Source organism: Sapajus apella, unplaced genomic scaffold (assembly GCF_009761245.1).
Source record: "Sapajus apella isolate SASKATOON/1434 unplaced genomic scaffold, GSC_monkey_1.0 scaffold54, whole genome shotgun sequence".
Classification (NCBI taxonomy): Eukaryota; Metazoa; Chordata; class Mammalia; order Primates; family Cebidae; genus Sapajus; species Sapajus apella.
In genome coordinates this window covers 7,004,916-7,025,251 of record NW_022436994.1, presented here as the reverse complement: position 1 = coordinate 7,025,251, position 20,336 = coordinate 7,004,916, and the positions used below count along the sequence as shown (strand labels likewise).

At 45.6% G+C, this 20,336-nt stretch overlaps 2 protein-coding genes across 3 annotated transcripts in view; one reads left to right on the top strand and one right to left on the bottom strand.

Annotated features, from left to right (window-relative positions):
• Window positions 1-18,439, top strand: part of UPP1 (uridine phosphorylase 1) — a 37,610-nt gene extending 19,171 nt beyond the window's left edge. Inside the window, exons 4-9 of one of the 2 annotated variants that reach the window (XM_032244252.1) lie at window positions 184-301; window positions 2,335-2,493; window positions 3,795-3,909; window positions 6,079-6,288; window positions 6,554-6,700; window positions 18,417-18,439. In XM_032244252.1, the coding sequence (XP_032100143.1) occupies window positions 184-301; window positions 2,335-2,493; window positions 3,795-3,909; window positions 6,079-6,288; window positions 6,554-6,700; window positions 18,417-18,424 (757 nt within the window). In that variant the 3' untranslated portion in view covers window positions 18,425-18,439. Of the gene's footprint in view, window positions 1-183; window positions 302-2,334; window positions 2,494-3,794; window positions 3,910-6,078; window positions 6,289-6,553; window positions 6,701-7,394; window positions 7,597-18,416 lie in introns of those variants that run through there. The other variant, XM_032244251.1, reaches the window with a different exon arrangement.
• On the bottom strand, window positions 17,621-18,891 carry LOC116527336 (cTAGE family member 9-like). Its single transcript, XM_032244253.1, has one exon. It carries the CDS (start codon window positions 18,246-18,248, stop codon window positions 17,808-17,810), a length of 441 nt encoding a protein of 146 aa, XP_032100144.1. The 5' UTR covers window positions 18,249-18,891; the 3' UTR covers window positions 17,621-17,807.
• Between the last annotated feature and the right edge of the window lie 1,445 nt (window positions 18,892-20,336).

The following is a 20,336-nucleotide window of genomic DNA, read 5'->3' as shown; positions in this document are numbered from 1 at the left end:
GAGGGAAGAACAGAGGGGAGGCAAGTGGGGACCTTGGCAGTGCTGGGGTTGTCTTATCTCCAGGGTCTGGCCTTGTCCTTCTCCCACCATGAGCCTCGTGCCTGACATAGGCCACTTCTGTGATAATATCGGCTGTTGGGCACTGATGTTCTATAAGCCTTCCACTTTCTTGTTTTTTAACAGTGATTGCCTCGTCAGACTTTCAAATCCAAACATAGCAACAATGAAAGAAGATATTCTCTATCATTTCAATCTCACCACTAGCAGACACAATTTCCCAGCCATGTTTGGAGATGTGAAGGTAAGGGGCCAGGTGCTGACACCTTGGGATTTGTCTTAAGATCAGCCTCCCCCTATATAATACAAGTAGACCAACCCACAAATGCTTGAGAGGCCACAGCTGACAGGTTTATGAAGACATAATGTTTACCAAATTTTTGCAAATTTTTAACTTTCAAGTATGTGAACTAGCAAGTAAAAGAAAACGATCCTAAGTAGTGCCATATTGTTACCTAATTCATCCCTTGCAAATTCAGTGCAGTTTTGCATTGCTTAACGGTGGGAATACAGTCCAAGAAATGCAGCCTTAGGTATTTCATCATTGTGTGGACAGCATAGAGTGTAAGCACACAAACCTAGGTGGCAGAGCCTCCTACCTGCCTGAGCCTTATGCCCCTAGGCTACAAACCTCTATCGCATGTGACTGTCCTGAATACTGTAAGCAGTTGTAACATAGTAGCAAGCATTTGTGCAACTATACATATCTAAACATAGAAAAGCTACAGCAAAAAACGGTGATATATAATTTCCTGAGATCACTGTTGTGTATATGTGATTCTTTGCTTACCAGAACATTGTTATATGGGGCATAACTATGTATTTGAAACAATATATAAAATAAACTTCCTAATGCTTCATTGAGAGAAGAGAAAGATGTAAAAATTTCTTAGGGAAACAAAGGATAGTAGATAAAGGTCATTGTATATTGTTTGTAACATAATACACATATTGATATTCTGTTTAGTTAATTGACTTAAATTTCTTGTTTTGCTTCATGCAGCTTCCAGTTAATTTTTTCTACAAAGTCTTAAGTCCCTCAGTTCTGATTTATCTTAACATAAGACTTTGAAATGTCTAATGGGTAAAGAAGAACTGATGTATAGAATAAAAAATCAAAATATACCAGGACCCTAGAATCCAATGCTGCTACATGGGATCAAAATAAAACAATGGTGTTATGTCTTATCAATCGCCTGTTCTTTGATAGTGTTGGTTTCAAATTGTGGACAACTTTCCATGTGCTTTTAATTCATTAAATTTTCATTCACCCTCTTAAGTTAATCTACAGTGATTTTTATTCCAGGGTATGAAATTTTCTTTTGTATGTTTAGAGAATAATTCATTTCTTTTATCTTCAAACTCTTTATTTTTTATTTTTTTTATTTTTTGAGCTGAAGTATCACTGCCCAGGCTGGAGTGCAGTGATGTGATCTCAGCTCACTGCAACCTCTGCCTCCCGGGTTCAATTGATTCTCCTGCCTCAGCCTCCTGAGTAGTTGGAATTATAGGCACCTGCCACCATGCCCAGCTAACTTTTGTATTTTTAAGTAGAGTTGGGGTTTCACTATGTTGGCCAAGCTGGTCTGGAACTCCTAACCTCAGGTGATCTGCCTGCCTACTCCCAAAGTGCTGTGATTACAGGTGTGAGCCACCATGCCCAGCCATCCTCAAACTCTTTAAAAACTTACTCACTTTTTTTTTTTGGCAAAACCAACATTTTCTTACGTGACTTTCTGCAAATTAAAGTTTTTACTTCTCTGAGAGAGACCCACCAAGAATAGCTGTCACTTCATGAACCTCCTCTAGGCTTCAGCTGGTTCTTCCCAAGAATTGGACATGTGGCACTCAAGTGACCAAGTGAGAGAGTGATCAGTAGCCCGTTTTGGGGGGCCCTGGTAACACAGAGGGACAGTGAGGAGTTGCTCCCTCTTGTTTGAAACCCAGGCTCTCTTCACAGGCTGCCTTCTACATGACAGAGGGAGGCCGAGTATGCACAGGACCTGGAATTACCTCCTCAGAGAGAGTGAGGGTCTGGATTCCTGTTTGTGGAGGTGACAGCCTTTTGATGCATGGCCGCCTCCACTGATCACTCACCAGGGACCTTGTTAAAGCAGATTACTGGGCCCCTTAGATTCAGGAAGTTCTGGTGAGGCCGGTGAACTTCTATTTTTAGCAAGTTCCTAGGTGATGCTGATGTTGCTGGTCTAGGGACCCCACTTGAGGGCCCCTGTTATAGACAGTGCACTAATGGGGGTCTGTCTTCTCTGGCTGTAGTTTGTGTGTGTTGGTGGAAGCCCCTCCCGGATGAAAGCCTTCATCAGGTATGTTGGTACAGAGCTGGGCCTTGACAGCCCAGAGAGAGACTATCCCAACATCTGCGCGGGAACTGACCGCTACGCCATGTATAAAGTAGGACCCGTGCTGTCTGTCAGTGTGAGTACCTGCCCTCCCTTGTGCTCAGTCTTTAGGCTCTGCAAGCCCCTGCGCCCCACCCCTCTGTACACACAGACAGCTGGTCCCCTAACACCTGTTTATTGTAACTGGCTGGGAGCAGGGTGAGCCCACAGTAGTTATGATTCAGAGATTATTGAACACAGGCTCCTGCCCTTGAGGCTCAGTCTCCAGGCGAGGCTAAGTACACAAATGCAAATGCACAGCTGTCTGTCTACACAGTGTGAGGGTGGCAGGTGCAGGGAGTTAGAGTGCTTGGGGTATACAGGAGGGACAGGAGAGGGTGCCCTGCCCGGAGCAGGATGGAAGGAGAGCCTCAAAGTACCAGCCCTTTTATCCCCTCTGCCACTTCATAGTGAGTTACTTCAAAACACATTTTGATTTAGTAATGAGCATGGTGAACACAGAAATAACTAGATTCTACCATAGAAGTCTTTTCATTTTTCAGTTTTGGTTTTCGTTGTCAGGAGCAATCTAAATGAGCTGTTGTAAGGAAAGGGAACCCCTTGTGGTGAGATATGTAGCTGAGGCCTCTAACTATGTCAACCAGCTAGAACACATCGGGGAGCTGAGGCGGTATTCAGTTACTGAGAGTCTGTGCAAAGCTTTCCTGTGTGTAAGCCTCCGTGACCAATTCCAGCAGGGATGCCTCCACTGCATGGCTCAGCCACAGGAACAGCCCCTGGAAAGTGCTGAGGGCATCTGGGGAGAGGCATCATGGAAGATGTGACACCAGGAAGGGGGCTCTGAAGGGGAGAGCAGGAGGAGGGGTATGCAGAGACCCCAAAGAGAGGAAAAGGCACAGGCAGAGGTACAAGATCAGCAAGGCGTCCTGTGTCCAGTGGGCTGAGGAGCCAGCTAGTTACTTCGTTTGGCTGAAGCAGAGGGTGTGGGGAAAAAAAAGAAAGGAGATAAATCTATCCTGGGGGGGGGGGGGGTGTGGGGGAGTAGGGTGGGCATTTATGCAGGGGCTCAGATGCTAGAAGGAGCTGTTTGTTACCTGGCAATAGCAGACTGCTGCTTCCCTGCTGAGCCCCTGGCTCCTCAGCTGTTACCTATTTGACTAATTATGTCAATCAAATGGGATTTTGTCTTTGACATCTTTGAGTAAACTTTTAAGTTTCCCACAGTGTTACTGGTTCTTAAATTTATGTTTAAGAAGTGTATCTTCTATCACGATGACAATGGGCATGGTAGATTAAAGTATATAACATGGAAAGTCAACCAGAACATTGGCAAAGTCACAGCCTTGGCTTAACACGGGTGTTTCTCCCTGGTTCCAGCATGGTATGGGCATTCCTTCTATCTCAATCATGTTGCATGAGCTCATAAAGCTGCTGTACCATGCCCGGTGCTCCAACGTCACTGTCATCCGCATCGGCACTTCTGGTGGGATAGGTAAGGTCTGCAGAGGGGCCTCATGCCCCGTGAATGGATGAGAGACTGGGGGATGCCGAGGCAGCTTCTATATGGTGTGGGATTAGACACAGAGTTCCTTTCTTGGCTGTGTTCAAGGAGAGCTTGTTAACAGGAGGCGTGAAAAGAAGCTTGTTTTGTTGATTATGTCCAACCCTTTCCTCCAAACCACACCCCAGAGCTAGGCAGCAGAAGGGCGCCACCCCGTGCATGTGGGGAAACCCATCCTTTTGGGGTTACACATTTTGTGCCTTCTTGTCTGCTTGATTCTCTCTTATTCTTTCTAATCCCCCTTCTCCATTCTCTCCTTTCCTTTGCTTACTTTTCCTCCTCCCTATGAGATTTGAGATTTGAAGCACCTTATGAGAAAAGTCACAGGAAAATCAAAGCGGGGAAGAGAGAGGTGCAGTACAAAACTCAGACAAGTGTCTTTAAATTAGCTCAAAATGTCCCTGTCCTCAACACGTTTCAAAAAACAAAGACGGCAAAGTAAGAATGAGATTTCACGAGAACACAAAAGCTAACAAATTGTTGAATTGTAAACCAAAGTCTGATAGGCAGATGTGTTTTAAATACGCGGTCTCGCTCTCTGGGGTTCCAACTCTGTATCATTGTTTCTGCTAAAACTGGGCTCCAGTGATTCCTGCTCCCACCCAGGTGTTCGAGCTCAGGGAAGAAGCCTGCAAGTGCCCTAAAGAAAGCTGAGCTTTGACGCTGCTGGTCAGGCCTGTGTGTACTTGTCCCAGGCTGTCTAGGTCTGGACTGTCTAGGATTTATAGCAATTCTAGAATTTAAGTCTCCTGACTTTGAAAGGGGACTTGCTTTAGACCCAAATCTTTTAAATATGTTATCTTGTCTCTTCTCTTTTTGTTATGTAGACATTGATGTGTAAAATCTGTGTTTGCATGACTGTAATTCCAGGTTTAGTGAAATTGTCCCTAGACCACATGCCAATGGCCATGAGCTGTCTCAGTCCTGCAGACCTAGTCTCCAGTAAGACACTGACAGCTATGCATACATAGCATGCTGGCACTAATCCCACTTATGCAGGCTCCACCCTCATGACCTAATCACCTTCCAAAGGCCCTGCTGCCTAAAACCACCACCTTTGGGGTTAGGATTTCAGCCTATGAATTTTGAGGGGGAGACCAACATTCAGTCCCAGTCCATAGCAATGGTCAAATCTCATCTAAAGTTATTATAGCACAAAAGAATAAGGAGCAGAGTAGTAAGTAGTGTCCCTACAAACAGAAAACTACTCCAGGAAGGCATGCCCAGAACATATGAACTGGACCCTAATAATGCATCAATCTGAGCGGAAGGCCAGGGAGGTCAGCAGCTGGTCATAGCTCCCCTGGGTTTAGGCCGTGGGAGTTCGTTATACTGTTCCAGTCTGCTTTTTGCTAGTTTACTTTTCAAGCATTTGCTTGAAAGCTTAAATATGAACAAGGCACGAAGTAGGGAATCAATGAAACACATCATGGTATAGGTTCAGTGACAGACGACAGTGGGAAATTGCAATGAATTGAAGGCAGAAACATGGGACAAAGTACCCAAAGGGTCCTGGCTATTTTATTTTATTTTATTGAGACAGAGTTTGCTCTTTTTGCCCAGGCCGGTGTGTAATGGCACAATCTTGGCTCACTGCAACCTCTGCCTCCTCGGTTCAAGCAATTCTCCTGCCTCAGCCCCCCGAGTAGCTTGGATTACAGACATCACCACAATGCGGAGCTGATTTTTGTATTTTTAGTAGAGATGGGGGTCTCACCATGTTGGCCAGGCTGGTCTTGAACTCCTGACCTCAGGTGATCTGCTCACCTCGGCCTCTCGAAGTGTTAGGATTGTAGGCATGGGCCACTGCACCTGGCCCTCTGTTTTCTTCTTTGTGCCTTTCTCTTCCATAATGTCCATAATGATCACACATTAATTACTTTCATAGTTTCCAAACAGTTTAATGGGAAAATGGGTCGCTGTGTATTTGAGAGCAGTCCTGGATGCCTCCTGTTTGGGTGTGCGGATGGATCGTTTCTTTCCTCCATGTGCTTTCCTGTGTGCTCCCTGGCTGCCCTGTGTAATTGTCTCCTCTCTTCTTATGGTTTATTTTACTTTGTTTCATGTCCTGCATAATCTTGATGTCTGCTTTTCCCCCAGGTCTGGAGCCTGGCTCCGTGGTCATAACAGAGCAGGCAGTGGATACCTGCTTCAAGGCAGAGTTTGAGCAGATTGTCCTGGGGAAGAGGGTAGTCCGGAAAACGGACCTGAACAAGCAGCTGGTGCAGGAGCTGTTTGTGTGTTCCACGGAGCTAAGCGAGTTCCCCACAGTGGTGGGGAACACCATGTGTACCTTGGACTTCTATGAAGGTAAGGCAGTGGATACCAGGAGGCATCTTTCAGCCAGTGGTCCCTCCCCTGAGCTTGCCTTCTCACTGTGGGTTGGGGTTTCCACGTGCCAGGCTGCTATCTCATTGCACCTCTCCCAGGGTGGCCGGAATGACCCATTTGAGTGGACCTAGGCAGGACCTGGGTGGGTCTTGCTTGTCACTATGTCCCTCAGGCATCATGGCACTGATGTGTTGTAGGAACTTACTACATGCCTGTGGTTCTCACATCTCCTTGTGTGCCTCAGCGCAGGGCCGTCTGGATGGTGCTCTCTGCTCCTACACAGAGAAGGACAAGCAGACGTATCTGCAGGCGGCTTACACAGCCGGAGTCCGGAACATCGAGATGGAGTCCTCAGTGTTCGCCGCCATGTGCAGCGCCTGCGGCCTCCAAGGTAGGCAGCACTCGATGGGCCTCGGTGCCCCCTCCCCACTCCACTCCTGCTCTCCTGGAACCCCCTCACAGGGGCACCTCCTCCTGGAGCACCCCAGTACCCATTTCTGACTTCTATCTCCCCTGCCCCCAAGTCACTTTCTGATACATGTATTGTCCTTACAACCCTGTGTTCAACGTCCTTTGATTGTCACATGACAAAATGCAGGATTCTCAGTGTCCTTGTATGGGGAAGATGACAAAAAAGTTTTGCTGCCCCATGAGGCTGCCACCAGCTCTATAAAAAACTCGGCTTTCAAAGCGCTTTGGCTTTTGGAACGGTGATTCATCCACCCCCAAGGTCCTAGGCACCCTGGAAGGGCAACTCAGAGCTCTGCAGAATTCCCTCATCACCTTGGCCAAAATGTGCCTTTCAAGGTGGTGCTTGCAGCCCCGAGCTGGCCCTGGAATGGGGAATTCCTTTTGGAAGCTGAGGCTCGAAAATAAGGGAGGGACCGGGCAGGGTGGTGTCAGGGAGGAGCCTTCCTAGCGCCTGGACCAGCGCCTTTCCCTCCCGCACTGCATCCTCCGGCTCCGCCGGCCTGAATGGGCAGCCTGGTTTCCTGAGTTGCCAGCGCTCGTGGGTCCTTCATTCCATCCCTGTGAACCGTTAGACCCCCAGCACCTTGCCCTGATGTGGTCTTTGCCCTCTGCAGCGGCAGTGGTGTGTGTCACCCTCCTGAACCGCCTGGAAGGGGACCAGATCAGCAGCCCTTCCAATGTGCTTGCAGAGTTCCAGCAGAGGCCGCAGCGGCTGGTGAGCTACTTCATCAAGAAGAAACTGGGCAAGGCCTGAGCGCTGCCCCCAGCCTCCGTAGACCTGCTGTGATCACTTGCCATTAAAAGCATTGTCCAAAATCTCCTGTTGTGTGGACCTTTAGCACACTTTAAAAAAGAATCTAGAAAATCAGATTGCAATTAAGAGACAGAAAATCTTGAATTAACGGCATGGGAGATGTTCTTCCTTTTGAAGTTTCATTGGATCATTTTCATCTATGTTAGCCTGATTTGGGGTTTCTTCAAGAACATTCTACCAATTTTTGTACTATTTCTAGGGAAATGTTTTAGACTTTAAAATTCTAATGGTGGTCAGATTTCATGTCACTAAACAAGAAATCTGACAATCGTGCCAGAAAACTCATTTCCTGATGGATTTTTAAAATCCCATGCACCACTTGCAATGAGAGATGACTGAAAACCAGTGACGCAGACCGCAGGTGTCTGAGAAATGACGCACACCTAAACATGCATATACACAGTTTCCAACAGTCACACACATTTCCGGAACGGTCCACACCAGCTTAACCACATGACAGTAAGCCTCCCACCCACTGTCCACACTGCTAGTGTCTTGATCCAAGTACCTGGGGATGGGAAACAGGACATGTGGGCTCAACACAGCTTGTCTGTTGTGTCTGTCCATGGCTGGTCAGCCTTGCATTCATTCCTGGCCTCACACTGACATTCCCCAGCTCCGAGTCTCTTAGCTTCCACCTGGGTTGCATCTTACAGCAGAGGGGAGAATCTACGGTGGCCCCTCGTCTGTCTCGGGTGAGTCTGGCAGCAGCTACTTCTTGGGCAGGCCTAGGTCCCCCGCTCAGGGGCAGTTGGGTCTTGGGACATTGCTGGCTTGTGGGTTGCCCAGCGTCCTGGCTGACTGCTCAACTTTCCCCACATCAATGTGGCTTCTTTCTGGTATTTTTGTTTCCTGTCCTTGAGATGGGCTTATTTCCTGATGGGCTCTGGGGGAGCACTCCCATGCTCAGGGGCTCTTCTTGGCAGTTTGCTGTGTGACTTGGAGTGGCACAGGGAGGTGTGTGGGGACCTGGTGTGAGGGCATGCGTGTGGTCTGTGCACTTTTCCATGCGCCTTCCCTGTGATTCTGAGATTCAGCCCAAACTGAGGGTCATTCAGCATCTCCTGAGCCCATGTGCCCTTCTAGGTGCTAAGAGCAAGAAAGACCCTTGCCCTAGTCAAAAACTTCCTTCCCTTCCACCTTCTCAAGCTCTAGGGGATGTCCTACAGATCTGCTTAGGGTGGAGAGTGAATCTCCTTCCATCTCTCCTGGCAGAAATGGTCTTCTTGGGCCCTTTGTTGAAGCTGTCCGGGAGAAACTGGAGCTCTCAGAGAGGCTCTCAGAGAGGCACATCTGGGATGTGGCTGTGCAGCCATCTGTGCACCCGGGGCATTGTGCTAAAGGGTCTGCTCCTGGCCTGTCACTCCAGCACGAGCTGCAGGGGCTGGACTTGCTACTGTGGTGCGTTCATCTGTCTCCAATTACCGAGTGCCCCCAGACTTCAGCTGGATGTCACCATGCTCCTGTGGGTACATGACCCAGAGTGGGCTAGACTTTCTATTCTCTGACCAGGCTGAGGATGCAGGTGTGGACCAGCTAGTAGGTGGCTTGCAGGTTAATTTCTTTCACACCTCAACCCACGCAAGTGTGGCCAGGTGGACCTGCCACTTCCTAGGAGGACATCTTTGGTAAAGCAGAGAGAACTCACACACACACACACACACACACACACACACACACACACACACACACACACCACACACCACACACACACCAGAATTTCAGGCTAAAGAGGAGGCTGCTGTTAGTAAGAGAAGGGCTAGTTTCTTTTTGAGGTGTTTTTCTCTGCACTGCCCTAAGTCTGTCTGGCTCGGGGAGCCATCACAGAGCCTGTGGCCTAAGCGCCCTCCTCCTGGACAAGGCAGAAGGTAAAAGGACTTCTGAACATGAGATTCTTTCTACAGGTGTCAATGGCTAAGCTGCAGGTGTGGGCACTGCACTGCCCTCTGCTGGCTGTGTGAGGTAGGGCACATCAGCTACCCCAGGTGGATCTCTGGGGCTCTAATGGGGCGACATCCCTGACCTTACAGGTGAACCCGACAGCTCCTGACATGCAGGAAATGCCGGTGGAACAAAACATCTTGTTCTGATTGAGTAAACATAGTAACTGTACTTAATGACAACCTGTTGGATTAGTTTATGTCGGCCTAAAAGGAAGAAGCTGAGGCAAAATCGGTAAAAGCAGACCATGTTACTGACTGGGGCCAGGCTTGAGGACTGCAACCCAAGGACATAGATTCAGGTTCCCCTGAATGAACACTCCGATTAGCAGCGCTTGCAAGTGGATTTTTAAAGGCAAAAGGGACAGGGAATGGGCTGATACACGGCTGTCTGTAGAAATTCTCATTGGTTTATAGAAATGACATTGATCAATGGCTACTCATTGGAAAGCCATAGGTGTGGGTTATACTGTCCAATGTGGCATTCTTAGGTTCATTTATAGCTACTTGGGGCAATAGCAAGCAGTTCCAAGAGATGAATACATAGTTAAAAAGGTGGAGTGATTGATGTCTTTTTCTTGCGACAAGGTCTTGCTCTGTCACCCAGCCTGGAGTGGAGTGGTGCAATCATAGCTCACTGCAGCCTCTACGTCCTGGGCTCAAGCAATCCTCCTACCTCAGCCTTCCTAGCAGTTGGGACTACAGGTGCGTGCCACCACACCTGGCTAAGTTTTGTAATTTTTGCAGAGATGGGGTCTTGCTGTGTTGCCCAAGCTGGTCCTGACCTCCTAGGTTCAAGCGCTCTTTCCACCTTGGCTTCCGAAAGCACTGGAATTAGAGACGTGAGCCACTGTGTCCGCTTACTGTCCCATTTTAATATCTCTCTGGGCCTAATAATTTGAAAGGTCTCAAATTCCTCAGATGAAAGTTCTTTTCTTTCCTCATTCAGCTACCAAGATGTCTCTGGAGCTGACGTTATAAATGTCCTCACATGCGTGTTACTTGAATTCCTCAGGAGGCCACCAGAAACTCAGTCCCTTCCCTCTTCCTACACTGGCCACTCTTTGACTTTCAGGCCCTTGTGCCCTGGGCACTGGCCCCTTCCTCAACCCCTTCTCTGTTCCCAGCACTGGTGTTAAAGACTCCTCTGAGTAGGGATATAATGATGCCAACACGGTTCGCTTTTGGTGCTTTCAGCAAGGTGGACAGAATTAGGAATGTAATTGGGATTGTTCTGATGGAACTAATTACCCTGGATTTCAAACGTTGTCAGCGAGTTCACTCCATGTTTTCCTCTAGTGCAGTCCTTAAGTGAGATGTTCAGAATGCCTCCCACTAATGTGGAAACCAAACTCTAACAACTATCCAGTCCTTTGTAAATTGGAACTCAGCACGTCACTAGTGAGTTAGTCAAGAGTTTACCTTGGGAAGCCTGCCGCACTCTCAAGTAAAGGGTCGGGCTTTGGTGTCAATTGCAGAGGTGTCTGTGCTCCTCGTGGTCCAGCCTCATCACAGCAGTGATAATACCACCCTGACCAGAAACAATGAGATGATGGTTTGTCTTTATAAATGACAATAGGGACAAATGTCATTTGTCTTTATAAATGACAACAGTGGAATATGTTAGGGCATAAACCTCCCATACCTTTATCCTTAAGCCTGGCACTAAGCCACGTGTTTTTTTTTTGTTTTGTTTTGTTTTGTTTGAGATGGAGTCTTGCTTTGTTGCCCAGGCTGGAGTGCACAATCTCGGCTCACTGCAACCTCTGCCTCCTGTGTTTAAGTGCTTCTCCTGCCTCAGCCTCCTGAGTAGCTGGAATTACAGGCACCTGCCACCATGCCTGCTAAGCCACGTTTTAAAGCCAGGTGTCCAAGTGTATTATCTGGCAATTCCACTCCTGCTCCTGGGATCTCACGGAGAGAACTCATGTGGCCCAGGAGACGTGGACAGGAATGTTCATAATCTCAATGGCCTCAGCAGCAAAAGCCAGAAGCCCCCAAATATACATGTGCCAGAGAACGAATGCATAGAGTTTGCTGTGCTGAGATGATGGAAAACAGTGAGAATAAATGCAGACAGCTTCACCCTCAGTACAGAACCATCTCAGCTAACATTCTACCTGAAAAAAGCAAATTGCAGAATACTACCTACAACATGATTCCATTTATATAAAGTTTGAAAATGGACAAAACTAAACAATATCTTGTTTAGGATTGTGTGCATTGCATGGTAGGACTAGGGGGAAAAAACTCCATCAGGGATTGAGAAAGCCCATCTTGAGATCAGGAGTTGCCTGTTGGGAGGTCGGGGGCATTTGGGACCCTCAGGGACCTCAGTGATGTTCTGTTTCCCAGGTTAGGAATGACTGCACATCTGGGCTTCTGGGTTCTGCTGCAGCTTACTCATATTTAAGAACTCCTTGGTGTATATGTAATAATTGGCAGAATATCATCTGATCTAATTATCACCACCCAGGGTTAGGCTCAATTTATAAAATAAGGAAGCGGTGCTAGTGTAAGAAAACAGTACTGCTCTACTGGTGCTTAGTAGTTACCATGTACATGAAGGAGAGTGATTTCTGACTAATTTTGATGGCGTTAGGAGCAGCTCTGCAGGTGTCAGCTTTTACTAATAGCTAATATTTATTGAGCCATTGTTGTTGGGCCCCTTGTGTGGAACTCCCATCAGCGACCTTGCCTGGCCCTCTCACCATCCGTGTTATCCCCAAATGCCAGGTGAGGACACAGCCTAGGCTCATGTCTGTGTGAGGGCTGGGACTGTGCGGCCATAGTGTGTTATTTACATACGTGCACATATACACACCTGCGCGTTTCCATGCATGCACTGTCATACACGCACAGCCACGCAGAAGTTTACTTACTAGGAAAAGAGTGGCACTCAGTTCTCTGGACTTCACAAGGAAAGAACACAGGTGTGAGTGTCAGTCCTCGGCATCCCGGAGCAGTTCGTGCTGCGGCGGGGTGGGGGTGGGGGGGGGGGGGGGGGGGGGTGGGGTGGGGTGAGGGGTGGTGGAAGTTCTCTTTTAGGATGTCCTTCAGTGAGTGTTTTGTAGGAATAAAATTTTCAAAAGGATAAAGTGACAACTGTCATACAGATATGAAATGAACATGTGGGTTATGGAAATAAAGCCATCCGGCCAGTGGAGGCCTTTCCATGCCCATGCTAGGAAAGAGAAAGCCCTGGTGATCAGAGGCTAGTGCGCTGAGACTCCACATGTGTGGGAGGGGACTGTGTGGAGAGACTCTTACATTACACAGTGAAGTGGAGGAAGAATGTGAACTTCTCCCCGGTCTTCTCGAGGGGTGACCTTGTGACAGTCCCTGCGTGCCTCCCGAGGGCGCCTGAGTTATTTGGATGTGTGTGTTCCCAGTTGTAGAGGGCAGAAGGCCCTAGACCTTTCATTATAGAATCAAAATCTCTCACCCGGGGGATTCTGGAGGCACCCTAAGGAGGGAGGAGGGAAGCAACTATCTCCCGCAAGAAAGGTGCATCCTTTTACCCTTATACATGGAAAAGACTCTTTTCTTTTCTTTTTTTGTTTTTTTGAGACACTTTTGCAGGTGACTACTTTAGAAAGATTGTTGGAGGTTATGATACCTACTTGGTTATGGGGGTGCAGGAAGAGGAAGCCTGTCGCTCCAGCAGAGGAAAGTCCCAGTTACATGCCAGAGGAATGAACTTGGCGTGTGAGAAGGTCCCAGTGAAGGGGATCAGTGGTGTGCCCTCCCAGGGGGGTCTGAGCTGCTGAGAGATTACGCAGATTCCTGTAGACCACACGTGTCCTTGTAGACCACACAGATCAGGACAGGTACCCATAGGCCACACTGCAGGTCCCACTGCAGACCACATAAGTCTCTGTAGACCATATTTCCTTTTGAGTTCACTGAAAAATGCATGTTACAAATATAATCAAATTTTATAGCAGGAGGAAATAAGTGAAACCAAGCAAAACCAATTATATGAAAACAGAAAATATAGGCAGCCAAAATAATGGAAAATAGCATTTTTCATGGTGCTGTCGCTTTTCTCATTGCAAAATCTAAGAACAAAATCAATGTCTAAACAATCACTTTTATGAGATTTCCATCAAGTTATATTATTCATCTTATTCTTCAAATCCAAACCCAAAACTTGTTAATAGTTTTATGTGTATTAAAGCAAATTTGACAACAACGTTTTGTATTCTGTAACTGGCTTTGGTCGTTATTTTAAAAATGACTTTCCATGTTTTTCTTACAGGCCCCAAAAGGCAATCATGGCCCAGTGGTAGGGATGTCTCTACGTTTTCTGTCATTTATGATTATAGGTCTTCATTCGAGATTGAAAGAGAAGCATCAGGAAAGATGGCTTGGCTTCTTAGGTGTTCATCAGTTAACATGTTGGAGGTGACAAGCAGGTCACCAAATAAATGCCAGCAATGTCTTTCCTTCCCTCCTTCCTTCCTTCCTGTTTCCCTTCCCTTCCCTTCCCTTCTTTCTTTTTTTTTTTTTTTACTTTTTTTTTTTGAGATGTAGTCTCGCTCTGTCACCCAGGCTGAAGTGCAGTGACTAGATTTCGGCTTACTGCAACCTCCACCTCCCGGATTCAAGCAATTCTCTGGCCTCAGCCTCCCGAGTAGCTGGGACTACAGGCGCATGCCACCACACCCAGCTAATTTTTTTTGTATTTTTAGTGGAGACAGGGTTTCACTGGGTTAGCCAGGATGGTCTCGATCTCCTGACCTCATGATCTGCCCACTTCGGCCTCCCAAAGTGCTGGGATTACAGGCATGAGCCACCACACCTGGCCGCCATCCTGCATTTAAGAGAAGAGGAAAGTTTAAATAGTTATAACGTAAACCTCCACCATAGGCAAATGTGCTTCAGAACTCTTTTTGCCTTTTCTTTTTTTCTTTGTTTCCCATAGGTTATTGGGGTACAGGTGGTGTTTGCTTACATGCGTAAGTTCTTTAGTGGTGATTTGTGAACCATCACCTGAGCAGTACACACTGTACCCTACAGGTAGTCTGTTATCTCTCACTCCCTCCAACCCTTCCTGCCAAGTCCCCAAAGTCTACTGTATCATTCTTACGCCTTTGTGTCCTCCTAGCTTAGCTCCCACATCAGTGAGAACATATGGTGTGTGGTTTTCCATTCCTGCAGAGCTCTTACTTTATTTTATTTTTGAGACAGAGTCTCACCCTATCCCCCAGGCTGGAGTGCAGCGGCATGATTTCGGCTCACTGCAACCTCCACCTGCCAGGTTCAAGCGATTCTCAGGCCTCAGCCTCCCGAGTAGCTGGGACTACGTGTTGGGATTACAGGCATGAGCCACTGCGCCCAGCCTAGAACTCTTTCTTGAAGAAAACTTTCATCTTTTCTCGGTGCGACTGAGGTGTAAGTCTTCCACTCTGTCTTCTTTTGGACCCAATTACTGGCCAGTTATTTTGTAGAATTTCTTTCTGTTTGGGTCTGCATAAAGTTTCCTTATGGTTAGATTCAGGTTATGCATCTCTAGCAGGAATGATGCTGTGTTTTCATAGCATCTTATTAGATGATGCATGATTTCAATTTGTTCAGTTACCAGTGATGTTTAATCATTTGATTATCTCTGCCAGGCTTGTCCAGTTAAATTTACTCATTTTTAACTTTGTAATAAATATTTCATGGGTAGGGAGTTTGAAAACATGTTAATAATGTGTTCCCCCTTGAACTTCTAATTTTTTCATTTAGTTATTTTTTTCAATGGGTTATATTTTGTTACAAGTTTTATTTTGCTGCTCAAATTTTCTTTGATTTGGTCAGTAGGAACCCCTTTAAGCTGAATTTTCTGTCCTTTTGACATGGTCCCATCATTCTTTGAGCCCTTCTGTGTTTTTTAGCGCAAAATAAAAAAGGCTAGGCTCATCTTGTAATTTACCTACCCCGGCTCTGAAATCAGCTATTTCTCCAAGGAGCTCTGGTTTCTTTCACTAGAGAGTAGTATTTTAGAAACCACACATTGGTACAAATTGTACTCATACCTAGTGAGGTGTTGCTGGTCTTAGACCCTCTCACAGGACAGAGTTAGGAAAGATATATAGCTTTCCATAATGATATATACTATATATATACACACACACACACACACACACACACACACACACACACACACACGTATTTCTACATCTATCACTATATATTGAAAACCATGATGCTTTCAATTTCAGTCCAGTATCACAGGGTTCCTGCTAGTTTTATTCCTTTCCACAATTATCATTCTCCTTTCTAACAATGAGAAACCAGCTCTCAATATCCTTAATATAATACTTATTTGATCAATCTCCACGTGTGTAACCAATCTTCTATCAATGACACCATCCTTTTTTAGCGTGTATTACTTCTCATTCTACTTGGGTGTAAGCCTCCTGTCTTAAATCTATTTGGGCTGCTGTAACAAAATGCATAGACTGGGTAGCTCATAAACAAGAAAAATTTATTTCTCACAGTACTAGAGACTGAAAAATCCAGTGCCTGGTCAGCACCCAGCCTTCTCATTAATAAATGGTGCCTTTTAGCTGTGACCTCATGGGATATAAGAAAACAGGTAGTTCTCTGGGGCCACTTTTATAAGGGCACAAATCTCAATCATGAATGCTCTGGGCTCATGGCCTGATTACCTCCCAAAGACCCCACCTTTCAACGTCATCACCTTGGGGGTTAGGATTTCAACGTATGAATTTTGAGGGAGACACAGATATTCAGACAATAGCACTCCTTCTAACGAACCCCCTTCTCACCCTGCTAGGGCTCATGTGGGGTCGACCCCTATCCCACACCACATGGATACCGTCCTCGCTCTGGGCAGGCTCCAGTACCTCATGCCAGCTTTCGTGGATGTCCTCCTCTTCCTAGTCCTCAATCCTCTGCACCAAGCAGCCCTCCTATGCAGCCAGACCCCTTGTCACACTACCTGAGCTGACACTCAGCACTGTACTCACCCTGCTGTAGAAGCCTTCTCATCCTGTTTAGACACCATCCATCTGATGTTCTTTTTGTTTCCAAGGAAAAAAATTATTTTTATTTCTCATTTTTAAAAAATCAACAGAAATTTATTTAATTAAGCATCAAGTTACTTCCACATTTGTCTACAACCACAGTAAATACAGTCCTTGGCATAAAGACACAGCCTTTAGAATTTAAAGACTCCCCATCTGCAAGATTACATATATAAAACTCCCAATATATATAATAGTGGATTTGTTAATCAAACTGAAATAGTTATACCATCTAGAATAAAATAAGATGGATACAATTTACTCATAAGATTCATATTTAAATCATTTTTGTTTAAAAAATACTATTCTGAGAATTGAAGCTTAATGCTTCAATATGAGCAAAGGTGTAATCACTTAAATAACAGCAGTTACTTCAACTGAAAATGAGATCCGTCAAAATTAATCTAGAAGAGAGCAAAAGTATTGTCAGGTTTCTTGCTGTGGTTCTGGATGTTCAGTAGCAGGCTCATTTGAAGGCAAAATCAACCCTTCTACCTTCAGAATGTGGGGTTGAGGGGAAAAAAATCCAGGCTTTGGAGGAAGATAAGGAGGAAAACCCTTTGGTGGATAATTTCTCATTGCAAATGGAGCATGTGGTGGACCTGGGGAATCCCTCGGTGGAAAATAATCTCAAGACTCTACAAACATGGTTTCTGGAGGAGGTAGGGGGAAAGGAGGTCGTCTTCTCATGAATGGGCCCCTTGGATCCATTGGAAACAATGGACCTCTGATTGGAGCAAGAAGTGGCAGAACAAAGCCAGGGCCAGTTGCTTCGTTTTCAGCAGGGAGAGCAATGTGATTCACGCACATTGAAATTACCAAGATCGTCTTTGGAATCATTTCTACTGGATTCCATTTCTAAAGGCGTTGACCCATCCATTTTATCCAAAGAAGGCATATTAAAACTTCTGAGTTCTGCTGGTCCAGACAGTCTACCAAAAGTAGAATAAAATCTGTCTTGCCTTTGTGGAGGAAGAGCTGAATCAGGATATGATTGTCCTGGTGGAGGAAACATCATCCTACGGTCCTCTTCCTACAAAGGTGACAGGGACACAGTGTCAGGAGGAGCCATGTGAGGACTGGTTAATTGATCACAGCTTGATTCTTCTCTTTCATTGGTAATCTGATGGTTCAGAGGATTTCCTGGGCCTCTTGAGCCTCTTCCTCCTCCCCTGGGAAGCAAAGGCAAGAGTCTGAGTGGACCCTTGAACAAAGTTGGAGGAGAGAGAAAAGCTCTCATTTCAAATGAAGGCTGACCCAATGGTGAGGGACCATGTGGGGAATGTTCTCTGCCAAATGCTGTATTTGGAACATCAAGTGCATAAGTGTCTTTCCTAAAAGTTCAAATTTAAACTCCGTTTCAGTTAATTTTTGTCTGTTGTAAGCATTTTCTGTCCTTAAATCATTGAGGTTTCTTTCAGCAGTCCGAGCTGCCAACCAATTGTCATGTGCTTTTTTCTCGTAGGAAATAATCTGCCCTTGATAATAAAGAATAGTTGTCTCCAATTCTTCTTCAAGATCTTTGGCTTGCTTTCTATAGGTCTCCAGCTCTTCAGTGCTGTGGCTGATCTTTTCGTCTACTTTAGAAAGTTTCTCTTCTTTCTCTAACTGGTAATTTTCCTCTACTGTTAATTTCTCATGGAGTTTCATTGCATTTTCTTGACATAATTCAGTCATTACCTTAAGTTTCTGTTGAAGTTTCTGATTCTTTCTTTCAAAATGTGTGTTTTCTGACTGCAAAGGTGCTTGTTCAGTCTGAAGGTTTTTAATATGCTCCGTAAGCTCTATTTTGTTTTATCAACTTCAGATAACTGAATATAAATTTGTTTTCTTTCTCCTTCTAAGGTTTTTAAAGAAGCATTTAACTTGGCAGCATCAATCAGTTTCTTCAAAGCTCCTTTTGGAGGATTGCCAAAGTAAGCACCATTTTCTGATTCACTGTCCACTTCTAATTCCAAGTTATCATCATCCGTCACGTCTTCTCCAAGCATAGCAGCCCAATCATTCTTCAGCAAGTGTTCAGCCAAAGTCTTGATGTGATTTTCTTTATTGTTCAGTACTTGTTCTGCATGTATTTTGGAGTCTTCCAATGTTATTTACTGTTTACTAAGTTCACTCGCTTGTTCTTTCCATACTTCAGCTTCCTGCAAAAGCTGTTTCTGGTTTTCCTAAAGTTGAAAATTTTCATTCAAAGCATCTTTTATTGCTATCTTCAGTTGTTTTTCATTTTTAAAGGCCAAACCCCCCCAGACTCCAAAGAGCACTGGGGCTAAACTGTGCCAAAGGAGGGTGTCACATGTTAACCAGGACCCCTGCTTAGAACCGCAGCCCAAAAGCCTGGATACGTACAATGCCATTCTACTTTCCATTCAACAGTAAATTCCAGATTCCAAACAATGTTAGGGCCAAACAGCATTGCAACTGTGAGAGAAAATTCTAAGAAGAGTTAATACTAGGCCTCAGAACCTCTGTCAAGAGCATCCCCTTTGGGCAGGTTGAGGTCTGCTGGACCTCCGGGAGCATCCTCCTGTGGGGTACAATCTTAGAGTGCCAGACGTCTCTGGCCTTAGTGGGTGCCACACACAGGTTTTGCCCTCCAGAGCCTACTATGAGCTGCATAAGAATAACTATGAAGCGTAATGAGAACTGGATGTTGGGTAGGTGTTTTTGTTCCTCAGCCGGTTGAGTACAATAAAGGAAGAATTTAGTATAAGAAAAGAAGGTTTGAGTCCTCTGAAACATGTACGAGTTTGCTCCAAGTTGCACCGCACATAGGGATGAGGGACCACACGTGGAAAAGATTTTTAAAAAGTCCTTCCCACTTCAGGGCAGGGCAATTGTAAATGGCAGCTGAAAGACTGAAAAAGAAAGAAAGGAAAAAATTGTGAAAAAGATACAGGTTTCTTAAGCACACCAGGAGGTGGCAGTCAGGCATCTCCACATGGAAAACCCTTCGTTTTGGCCAGAAACCTGCAGTCACTTCCATGTTTACACGCTGCCCACCAAGGGTCCCAAGTTGGAAAGGAAAAGAGCGCGGGAGAGAGAGACCCTCTGTATGGAGCAGAAAGGAAAGGGAGAAAAATAAATCCCAAGCTTTGGGCTCACCTCTTGGCTCACCAAAATATGTTAATGGTGGAAATGTCCAAGCTCTTGACATCTTCAACAAAGAATTGGACAAAATGTACAAACAAAGCAAGGAAGGAATGAAGGATTTTATTGAAGATGAAAGTACACTCCACAGTGTGGGAGCGGGCCTGAGCATAGGGGCTCAAAGGCCTGTTACAGAATTACCTGGCCTACGCCCTATGGAGAGGCTACTTCCTGTCATAGCTGAAGTGTGAATCGACCTCATGTTCCATGCTTCCAGACTCTATTTCTCTGCCTCACAGCCACCTTGAGAACATGTTCTCAGGATCTCTTGAGGGCCGTGTCACAGGCCATGGTCATTCACATTTGGCTCATGAGGAGAAACTATGATTTTTTTTATCTTGCCCAAATTCCTGTCTAAGGGGTCTGGAAGTCATGCCCTACAAACCATAAATTCTCATCAGATGGGTTTTATTTAACCCTATATATTGTGACTTACTTTCCAACCTGACTGGCATAACATTATGAGACAAGGAAGAAAATCAAAATATTTTACCCCAAAAACATGTTTGTCACATTTTGAAATGGCCCTGCAAGCTGTCCTTTGTGGGGAAAATTTGCATCTGTAAAGAATATCTACTAACATAACTAGACCTTTTCCTTTTATGCCCTTCCAAT

Bases quoted from the DNA above. Each gene is read 5' to 3' on its own strand.
- LOC116527336 (XM_032244253.1), bottom strand. From the start codon at position 18,248: ATGACTGAATTATGTCAAGAAAATGCAATGAAACTCCATGAGAAATTA.